The 11,456-nt window shown below is 44.4% G+C and overlaps 1 protein-coding gene across 1 annotated transcript; it reads left to right on the top strand.

Annotated features, from left to right (window-relative positions):
• Nucleotides 1-253: 253 nt before the first annotated feature.
• On the top strand, nt 254-11,111 carry LOC109768778 (homeobox-leucine zipper protein ROC6-like). The gene is made up of 9 exons (XM_020327501.4): nt 254-409; nt 7,859-8,049; nt 8,162-8,279; nt 8,503-9,129; nt 9,202-9,294; nt 9,422-9,646; nt 9,765-9,936; nt 10,025-10,416; nt 10,522-11,111. Exons 1-9 carry the CDS (start codon nt 254-256, stop codon nt 10,927-10,929), a joined length of 2,382 nt encoding a protein of 793 aa, XP_020183090.4. The 3' UTR covers nt 10,930-11,111.
• The last annotated feature ends 345 nt before the right edge of the window (nt 11,112-11,456 follow it).

Here is an 11,456-nt window from a genome sequence, read left to right as displayed (position 1 = left end):
CTAGCAATTCAAACACCATCCTTTGCTGATGTAACCCCATTTTTTCTTTCAAATCAAAATGAAAATCAAGTGCACCACAAACAGTTTCTTAGCCAGACTCGTGTGCGATGCAGTATAAATTATCTTATGGCACCCTCATATATGGATTACGCCGGAAGCTTCATGGGCTATAGTCCACCGTCGGTGCGTCAACCACACACTTGCTCCCCAATCCCATTTTACTGTTCAGTCGTCGCCGGTGAAAGATGGGGACATGGATCCGTGTCATGAGGGCAACTTCGGCGACGCACTCCGGCCCGGCACGACTGCATCCACCATGAGCACGCTCACAACCTCCATGAGCGCGACCGCAATCTCTGACAGGACGGCCGCGGCAGCTGAAAGGGCAGTTGCTAAAGCAGAGACAGCGGTAAAAACATCTGCAACGGGGAAAGCAAATGGTGAGAAAAGCACAACAGCAGTCTTTTCCTCGGCGGCTGCCGTAGACCTGAAGGAGGCCGGCCATATTAGTATTTGTTCAGAGCACTGGTCTTTTGTTGGAGTAATGTTTAGGTCAACCAGCTTTGTTTAATTGCTGAAATTGCTCAATTACGTAAGTGCATGCTCGGTGTTGTAGGCTCTTTTGTGAACCCAAATTAGCAAGTGATGTTAAATTATGCAATAACATGGATGACCACTGTAACTAGGGATATTCAGACCAAAATTTGCACGTCCAAACTCATCACACACGGGGTAAGCTATAGGAATCATTTGTGATGTTCAGATATTGCACACAGTGCTGAATAAGGGACCATGTCTGATGACACTTTGCTGCCAGTTTTTCGCTGCAACGACCAAAAATTGTTGGCAACCGTGGAAATATCTATCACCACCGCTCCTCTTGACCAAAAAAATCATTTCCCGTGTTTCCTTCTTCCTTTCCAAGTTCAAACCTTCACTGCTTGCTTGCAGCGCTGCCTCCTCGCCGACGACGCTCCTTCCTGCTGCTCAGCCTTGTTGATCTAGTCAGGTAATCCACACCCCACCCCCATCCTCCTCCTTCTCCATACCACATGCCCCGACCACCTGTGCGACGACTTCCGCCCAAATCACCGCCCCATCCTGCAAATAAGCGCCGCCCAAAGCCACGATGCACACAGTATAGCGATGAGCTCAAGGAGCATTTGGCAGCGGAGAAGAAAATCATGGCTCCACACGCGGATGAGGTCACGATGGCTGCCTTGCATGCCGACCCCCAGATCTTGGAGGAGCACCTGGCCGTCGAGGCCACCGTCAATGCCTCGCGCACGGACGCCGCCACACAGTTGGCTGCTTTAAACACCAGTTCATGGTGTTTTCTCAAGGCCACGGCCAGTGCCTTCGACAAATACGTATACGAGGTGTTTTCTCAGTGTGCCCTTGCTTATCTCAACTCCAAAGCCAGCAGGTTGGTGGCCAGATCAGCTCAGGCAACTCACCACTATGAGGAGGGCATCCATGATGTGGAGGCCTTGCCCTCTTCCAAGTTTAAGGAGCCCATCGTCATCGATATCTCCGATGATGAGGAGTATCTTGTTTTTTTAGCTTACTATAAGGGCCTATGTTAGGCTAGCTATGCCAGCTAAGCATGTTCAGTTTGCCTGTTGCATGCGCTGCTCCTTCCTTTCCTTTAGAAATTCTAGTAAATTGTCATATGTAATGTTACTATGCAATCTGCTATTCTAGTATATATGTTCTATATATTGTGCAATGTGGTGCTGAGTTAACTGTTTGATTCGTTTGTTGTGATGTTCAGTTAACTATTTGGTTCAATTCTGCGATGTGATGTTCAATTCTTGTGGATACAATTCTGTATTGTTATGCATAAGATAAATAAATCGAATTTGGATGTACTAAATACATGAGAAGCATATACAATTGCTATATTTCCAAGTTGTTCTTTTGTGCAATGTGGTGCTTAGTTAACTGTTTGGTTCATTTGTTGCGGTGTTCAGTTAACTGTTTGGTTCAATTCCGTAGTGCGATGTTCAATTGTTGTGGGTACAACTTTGTATTGTTATGCATGTGAGAAGTAAATCAAATTTGGATGTACTAAATACATGAGGAACATTATAATTGCTACATTTCCTAGTTCTTAAGCATGCTTGGTTTGCATAACTGGCTTTTCCATATGGTTAGAATTAATCTGCTGGATCTGCAATGTGTTTATTTTCGCATCAACATATTTTACTTGTAGTATGCTGATACGTCTCCATCGTATATACTTTTCCAAACTATTTTCCCCTTGTTTTGGACTCTAATTTGCATGATTTCAATGGAACTAACCCGGACTGATGTTGTTTTTAGCAGAATTCCCATGGTGTTATTTTTGTGCAGAAATAAAAGTTCTCGGAATGACCTGAAACTTCACAGAGAATATTTTTGGAACATATAAAAAATATTGGCGAAAGAATCAACCAGAGGGGACCCACCACCTGTCTAGAAGGGTGGAGGGCGCGCCCTCCTGTCTTATGGGTCCCACGAAGCTCCACCGACCTCAACTCCAACTCCATATATTCACATTCGGGGAGAAAAAAATCAGAGAGAATGATTCATCGCGTTTTACGATACAGAGCCGCCGCCACCTCCTGTTCTTCCTCGGGGGGCAGATCTGGAGTACGTTTTGGGCTCCGGAGAGGGGAAATCGTCGCCATCGTCGTCATCAACCATCCTCCATCACCAATTTCATGATGCTCACCGTCGTGCGTGAGTAATCCCATCGTAGGCTTGGTGGACGGTGATGGTTTGGATGATAATTACCATGTAATCGAGTTAGTTTTGTTAGGGTTTGATCCCTAGTATCCACTATGTTCTGAGATTGATGTTGCTATGACTTTGCTATGCTTAATGCTTGTCACTAGGGCCCAAGTGCCATGATTTCAGATCTCAACCTATTATGTTTTCATGAATATATTTGTGTTCTTATTCCTATCTTGCAAGTTATAGTCACCTACTACGTGTTATGATCCGACAACCCCGGAGTGACAATAGTCAGGACACTTCCCGGTGATGATCGTAGTTTGAGGAGTTCATGTATTCACTAATTGCTAATGCTTTGGTTCGATACTCTATTAAAAGGAGACCTTAATATCCCTTAGTTTCCAATAGGACCCCGCTGCCACGGGAGGGTAGGACAAAAGATGTCATGCAAGTTCTTTTCCATAAGCATGTATGACTATATTCGGAATACATGCCTACATTATATTGATTAATTGGAGCTAGTTCTGTGTCACCCTATGTTATAAATGTTGCATGATGGATGCCATCCAACAATTATCCATCATTGATCCATTGCCTACGAGCTCGTTTCATATTGATCTTTGCTAAGTTACTTTTCCGTTGCCACTGTTACGATTGCTACAAAACTGCTACTGTTACTTTTGCCACCGTTATTGTTACTTCCATATTACTTTGCTACTAAATACTTTGTTGTAGATATTAAGTCTTTTAGGTGTGGTTGAATTGACAACTCAGCTGCTAATACTTGAGAATATTCTTTGGCTCCCCTTGTGTCGAAACAATAAATTTGGGTTAAATACTCTACCCTCGAAAACTGTTGCGATCCCCTATACTTGTGGGTTATCATATGCCAACTCTCACTTAACCTGATAAATAACTACTTTATATGTCTTGCCGGGAAATAATGGGAGGCACTAAGGTTTACCATCGAGGTTTGCACATGCATGGTCCTTTGGCTAATAGCACATCAACCATTCTAATATTTAGGTTTTTAATAATTTGGTCTCGCACATGTAGGTCCTACTGTCAGAGCTTTAGACCCATTGTTCAACTCATTTTGCATATGCGGAAATGAGTTGTCCATAAAAAAACTCAGAAAGATTTTTAGGATAAAGAAACTAACAACGAAAAACAACAAGATCATTGTCTACATAGTGAAGAAGACATCAGTCAACTACAATATGGTACTAACTCTTATACCTTGTCTTTTTCTTCCTTTGCGTCATTTCAAAATTTAGAGAAGATATTTATGCAAAACTTTGTTTTCAGGCCTTTCCAAAGCAGTTCACCGATGATTAGCTCTCAAACCACATGTATGGTCAAGAGGCAGGGAAGATATTCATATAACACCCATGGCACAATATGGAATTCTTCCTCAAGAGGACGAAGGATGGGCGGTTAATCATCCACAAGCATTGGCCAAGAGTTGCAAGGACCTTCAAAATCATTGAAGGCTCAGTATTCGCCTTCCGCTTCATTAGTTTTCCAGATGAGATTCGTCTGTCTATCTACCGTCTATGATGCTAATTTACAAAGGTTTTAGATGTTACATGTGAAACTTGGTGGTGTTGTGTAATGGGGTTGCATTTGCCTATATGATGTAACTGAGTGCTGAAGCTATATGATGTTTTACTCTGATGTATTTCAATTATGAAATCCTGGTAGCCGTAATACGAAAATGAAATATATTGTATGTTTGATATGAAATGTCAATTTTATTACTAAATGGATTAAACATAATAGGCCTACTTATTGGTTTTTTTCTATTGCAGGCGGTTATTGAGACAATCCCGTGGGCGATGACCTCAGACAACCCTCACAGTTTCTAGAAAGTAGGCGTGTTGGATCAATGAGAATCACACATGACTTTCTTCGGACAACTGTTTGCATTAGGCCACCTTGCACAAACATTTCCACATAAAAAGTGTGTGTGATGGATAACCTATGCCATACAATTAGGCGCCGTGCGTGATGCATTCAATAACGCAAATGACAAAATTATAAATACCGTCTTTGATGGCAACACTATCACCAACGACGTGATGCTGAAAATTGTGTGTGATGTACGTACGAACAGAAACGTTTGTCTGGGATTCACTGTGTGGGATGCTAAGAACATCTCACACGATTTGACCCATATAATTGTTTGCGATGGCTCGCCCGATTGCACACGAGCTCTTTTTGCCACGCGTGTGTGACCGAAGGAACTATCACCGGCCATTTCGGGGTCATGTGGGATGGACTTCCCCTATTGCACACATAGGCAAGGCGATGGTTTAAAACTTCATCGCAGAAAGGGGGTAAAAACCATTTGTATAGAACCTACCTGCACTAGTGAATCTTTACTACAAATTCACATGACTCACAGCACCGGGCTTTCTTCCATGTCCTCAAGAATGTGATGGAACAGATCACAAGTCATCGAAATGAAAATGTTCAACGAGAGATGAAAAATGATGGAAATCTTAAAGCAGAAATCTTTCGTCGAATAAACACTAAAGAATCAACTTCTAAACTTCAATTAACAACAAGAAGTGATCATAATAACCAAACTACACCAATTGCACATGGATTTTGTTAATGGAGACGAGTTTTGGGATGCTATTTTATTGAGGATCATGTGGATGACAATGCTCCCAATGTTGGCTTGTTGTTGGTGATGATGAAGGCATTGATTCCATGGAGGTGCCAGAATTAGCAAACTCACCCCTCTGAGAGAGAAACTAAGGTGCTCTAAAGGTATCCACCGCCTCATAAAATCATGGGAAAACTATGGCGTGCCCTTAGAGGAAGAATAGGTACTTCACTTTTACGGAGATGCAAAGGGGGAGATTGGTGGCCCTCATGCAGCCCACGGAAGTTTCTTAAGGAGAGGGCCACCTGGCTTTGCCGTGTACCCCCAGCCTCCCCTAGGGATGGCCCTCTGGCTCCTCGATCCTTTGATGTATATGTTTGCGTGTATTTTTTGGATTTCCTCTATGAAAGTGCACTTTTCCGCTCAAAATTCTCCTGCCTGTGTTTGTCTACAATTATAAAGGAGTAGAGTTAAAAAGTAGAAACCATGGCTAAATATGTATTGTATAAGAGCAATTTATCTTATGCAATAGTGATGCAAAAATGCATGTATCATCGCGTTGACTGATAAGAGGAGCTATGAGGTAGATGTGGAGCTAGGATTACATAATAAGGGGAGGGGCCACGACCGAACAAGGGCTATACTTGTGTTAAAAGTATTTATTCTCTATTTTGACTATATCACTAGTAATGCAGCCTTCAGTCCTACAACTATGACTCCTAATGTCCCATATAAATTTCTAGCATTGGGTCAGGCCAGCCTATTTTTTGATCTAAAATTTAAAGACCGCCCCGACCTGATTGTCTTTCGGACTGCACAATGAGGCAAGGACCCAACCTGACTCGACCAGGGTTTTTGGGTTGGACTAGGGCCGGGTTGCGTATGTTGTGACACTTTTGTTTAACAAGAATATGGTTGCCAAGCTATTACCCGAAGCTTCAATATTCTTGCCTTTGGTTATAAATATAGATTTTCTATACAAATAATAAATTACGGGGCATTGATTTTGATTTCCAGGAAATCTAAAATAATGAAACAAAATAAATATACAGATATACACAGAAATCTAGTAAAATTTTGAAGAAGGGCATCAATGCATAGATCGATATCCACATTATATTTGGTAGAAATATTAAATTTATATTAATTTAGAATATTTTCCCCGATACGAATCGATTTAGTCTACATTATGCTTAGGGAGTCATTAATGGACAACCTATCATACCGCCCTTCTAGAATCTCACGAGGTTACGTTACCACAATGGATGAAACGGCTTTCGACGGTATAGACATTTCCGTCGGTCGGATGGCCTTTAAATACCGACGGTCCTAGTTGATCTGCACCACGAGACGTCGAGGTTGCATTCGTATCGCCATATAGCTATAATGTTTTCATCTAATGTTGCGCTCGCAATCAAGGAGAAGAACTGCCCGTCAAAGGTATTTCCTACGGAATAGATCATTTAGCATTGTATTTACCTGTTCTAATTTAATTTTGAGATCTACAATGTCTAAAGTCGAGCATGGGTTCTTTGACACAATTGGTATTGAATTGCTTTGTTGTGGAGACGATATTGCATTTACCTATCTCCCCTAAGCAAGCTTTAAGATCTTAGATTTGTTTATTTGCTATTGGTAGTGTTGTGGTTGATTCTATATATCTGATTGTGTTGTTGTGTCCAAAATAATAAAGGTAGTCAGATATAGTTATTATTGTTTAATTGAAGTCATTTCTAGGATCAAACATCACTTGGTTTCCCATATTAGTTGAAGATCTTGTTAGATTTCAGTATCTAATAGAGTAGATCAGAGTTTTTTTTAGTTCACTTATAAATCAACTTCTCTCTGAGTAATAGGTTTTGGCTTTGCTTACTTTAGAGGGTCAGTGCTGCTCTGGTTTTCATCCAATGGATGTTTAATGACATGTGTGTTTTCATCTATAAGGTTTAGAGGCAATATATGAGTTATTGGTTTCTCTCCTTCGAACCAGACAATATAGTATCCTCTGTAGCCACATTTTATTAACAAAACAAAATACAATGGGTCCTCGAAGTTAGTTTTGTGTAGTAATATGATAGTTGAGCTATTTTTGCATTCCATTTGTAAACTTTCCACTATTGTCAGTTCCTTGCCAGTTGGGATTTCAGTAAATTCTAGAGCTATGGCATCACAATTAATGTAAACAAACTAGTACCAACATACTTGACCTTTTTTTACGTTTAATTCTATATACATGCTCTTTGTGAGTAGTCAATTATAATGGAACTGAACTTTACTTTTAAGCATGGTAGAATTATTTGGGAAGTTTATGCAATAAAACTACACACTTACTGTAGACGTAATTGTTAATCATGTGCAGTTTTCCTTCATATTCCCTTTTTATATTCTGTTTTAGATTTTTTTAAACATATACATTAATAGTTTCTAGAAACCTTAACAAATTAAAGGATTTTGTTTTACTGCTATTTACTTCTTGTAGCTATTGATCAGTCGTAATGTTTTTGACATGCTATTTCTTTTAAGCAGATCGCCATGGTTGGAGAGTGGAAACCACAAAACGGCCAAGTGCGCGATGAGATCGACCCCAGCATCCCAACTGATGACAAAGACTTCATCTCGAGCAATACGGGCATGACTGATGATGATAAAGATGTTGCTACCGCGGATGAAGATACTACTGGTGCCGGGAGTGCTAGTAACATGAGGAAGAGGGGCAGGCATGCAAATCACCAAATTCGGGAACTTGAAACGTATGTATAAACATGAACTTAATATATATTTTTATAAATCCAAAGACGATATGAACCAATCCACTCTTGTGATGTGCAGTATGTTCCAGCAATGTCCCCACCCCGATGAGAATCTACGTATCGCCCTCAGCAAGAGGGTGGGCATGGATCCTCTTCGGGTCAAGTTCTGGTTCCAGAATCGACGCAATGCAAAGAAGGTACGGACCAGTCTTATTTATCCATTGATGTTTACACAAGATTTGATCAAGCACTAATCCGTTTTATTAAACGAGAAATGATGTATGCTTTGAGTTTTGACATCTTTTTATTATGATGAACTTGTTTTGCCATGTTACTGTTACTAGTTGGACTATATTCCTTTTGTTTACGTACTACTCCGTACTTTGTTTAGCACCTCAATCATGAAATTACTAAATGCAGAACCAGAATGAGCGTCAACAGAACATGGTGCTCCGGACGGAGAACGTTATGCTAGCAGAAGAGAATCGAGCCATGAAGGCGGCGATGCTGAAGAAGACCTGCCCCACATGCAAAGGCCCGATGGTGTTCATTAAGCCGCTGACCCCGCCGGAGCTGCGGCGCCTACACATGGAGAACGAGAGGCTCAAGGCCGAACTCCTCCGCAGGACGGCCTACCTCCACGGTGTCTCTGCTGGAACTGCAGGCTCGTCACGGATCCTCTGCGATCTCAACGTCGACCCCGTCGTGCCGCCGCCGCCACGCCAGGACGACCTCATGGCGGACACCATGGGTCACTGTGCTCCCGGCGGCTGCGCATCATCCACAGCCGGCGGCGCGGAGCACGCCGCGCTCGAGAGGCACGTCCTCGCTGCACTCAACGAGCTCATGATGCTGATGAAGCAGGGCGAGCCAATGTGGCAGCCGGCGGCCCTGGGCGGCGAGGTGCTCGACCACCAGCTGTATCGCGCGACCACGCTCCCGGGCTTACTCGAGCTTCCCCCGCCGGGGTTCACGGCGAATGGCACTCGGGACACTGGCATGGTTATGTGCACTGGAGCCGACCTTGTCCGCATCTTCATGGACGAGGTAACATAACTTGTCCGTAATTTCACATATGACTTCTCCCTGTGTGTGTTTTGACTTTTGAGCTGTTGGCAGAACTGTTGGCTTGAAACGTTTCCCGATATCGTGTCAAGTGTTTCCGCCAGCGACATCGGCCACGGTTGTATCTGCCAAGGGGGAGTGATACTGGTAAGTTCCGCTGCAAAATAGCTCTCATACTAGTAGTTGGTTATATGGGTCTTCCCCCTTTTCGAAAAAAAAGAGTTGGTTATATGGGTTGCGTTACTAAAAAAATCCGTGGCACAATCGATCGCAGATGAATGCAGGCCTTAGGGTGCTGTCGCCAGGGGTGTCGAGTTGCAATGCGAAGTTCCTGAGGCAATGCCAGATGATAGAGCAAGGCGTTTGGGCCGTGGTGGACGTGTCTCTTGATGCCCATGGCACATCTGAGCTCAGAGCATGGAACACTGGCCTGCCGGGGGCCTGCCGGGTGCTGCCCAGTGGGTGTCTTATCAAGGACATGAACAATGGCTACTGCAAGGTAACTAGTGTGAATTCTCATAATTTCTACTGGCATATTGCTGCAAACAACTATAGTAATACAATGGATATATCATATGCATTGTGCTTATGTATAATCCCTTGCGCATTCGTTCCAGGTGGCAATGATCGTGAACGCGGAGTATGACAAGGGCTTCATGCCGCCGCTCCTCCACCTGCTGTTGAGCTCAGGGCACACCTTCAGCGCACGTCGCTGGCTGACATCGCTCCAGAGGAGGTGCGAATTCCTTGCGCAGCGCTTGAGCCCCGCCTATGGCATCAGCAGGGCAGGTGAGTCACGAAACCCCATCACCAGAACATCCACCCATATATATGGATCGGTCCAGATGGTCATGCAATCCTGAAACATTTACGGCAGGTGGTGCAATAACGCCCGAGGGGCGGAACAACGCCCTGGAGCTGGCACGGAGGATGACGGAGAGCTTCTACGTGGCCATCTCTGCGCCCAGGGGCGAGGCGTGGCGCAAGGTCGCCGACTGGCGCGGCCGCGAGTCCTTCCAGCTGGCCATGCACGTGTTGACTCCCCTCGCTGCACCGGGAGAGCAGGCGGCCGGGCCCGTGCTGTGCGCTACCACGACGGTGTGGCTCCCCGAGATACCGCCGCAGCGCGTGTTCGACTACATCTGCGACGGGGAGCGCCGTGGCGAGTGGGACGTGCTTGCCGAGGGCGCACGCGTGCAGGAGGAAGCTTCCCTTGCCACGGCCCAGTTCCCTCTCAGCGGCGTCTCCGTCCTTCGCCCCACTGCAATGGTTTGCATCCTAGCTTCAAACATTCTTATCGCTACTTCGGTCCGCATTGTGGTCGAACCAATGTGGATATCTAACGGTTGGCCATTTTTCTTCGAATTGCCGCAGGCTCGTGGTCGTGGTAGAAGCAGCTGCAACAAGAAGCTCATCCTGCAGCAGGCTTGCAGCGACGCGCCGTGCATGGTGGTGGCGTACGCTCCGATTGACGCGGGAGAGCTCAAGGACGTGATGCATGGGGGCAGCCGTGCCTCTCTCTCCCTGCTGCCCTCCGGGTTCGCCATCCTTCCTGACGGCGTCGGCGACATGCAGAATGATCCGCTTGATGCCAACCCCTCTGGTGTCGACCCCATGGACCACCAGAGGAGCCGCGGATCTCTCGTCTCTGTCCTGTGGCAGACACCCCTGGTTGGAGGGAACCTCACCGCACAGACCGTCGACAACGTCGGGAATAATGTCTCCGGTTCCATCATGAAGATCAGGGCTGCTCTCCATGCCAAGAGGGTTATGACCGTCTGATGCGCCTTCTACCATTTCGTATTCATAATCAGAATAATCACTCAGATGAGAGACTGAGAATAAATTTGTGGACTTTGTTACAATTTTTATTTCAATAATTACTACAGTACATTGTAGACATTGAACTGCACCAGTGGGTTGTTTGTTTTCCAAATGAATTTATGAATCACTTTGTTTTTCTCTGGATATGGTCTTTTTTTTCGTTAACAAAATGCCAACAACACACTTTTCATTGCATTTTTGTTGTTGTGAAAGACGGGTCTCCCCTCTCCCATTTTTTTGAGTAAAATGCATTGTAAGTCCTAAAAGTATTCGAGGTGTGTCATCTAGGTCCTAAAAGTTCTAAAATGCACATATGAATCCTATAACTAAATAAACTGTCCACTGCGAGCCTTAATTGTGGCTGACCAAGTCCAGTGGCGACATTGGCCATAGCCACGTAAGCAGAGCCGGTTTTGGCAGCAATGATGCCACCCAGAGTTGTTGGGAATATTTCATTTACCTCATTTGGCACTATAAGATAACCT

Source organism: Aegilops tauschii, chromosome 4 (genome assembly GCF_002575655.3).
Source record: "Aegilops tauschii subsp. strangulata cultivar AL8/78 chromosome 4, Aet v6.0, whole genome shotgun sequence".
Lineage (NCBI taxonomy): Eukaryota > Viridiplantae > Streptophyta > Magnoliopsida > Poales > Poaceae > Aegilops > Aegilops tauschii.
Note: the sequence above shows the minus strand (reverse complement) of the source record. Positions and strands in the feature narration are given on the sequence as shown.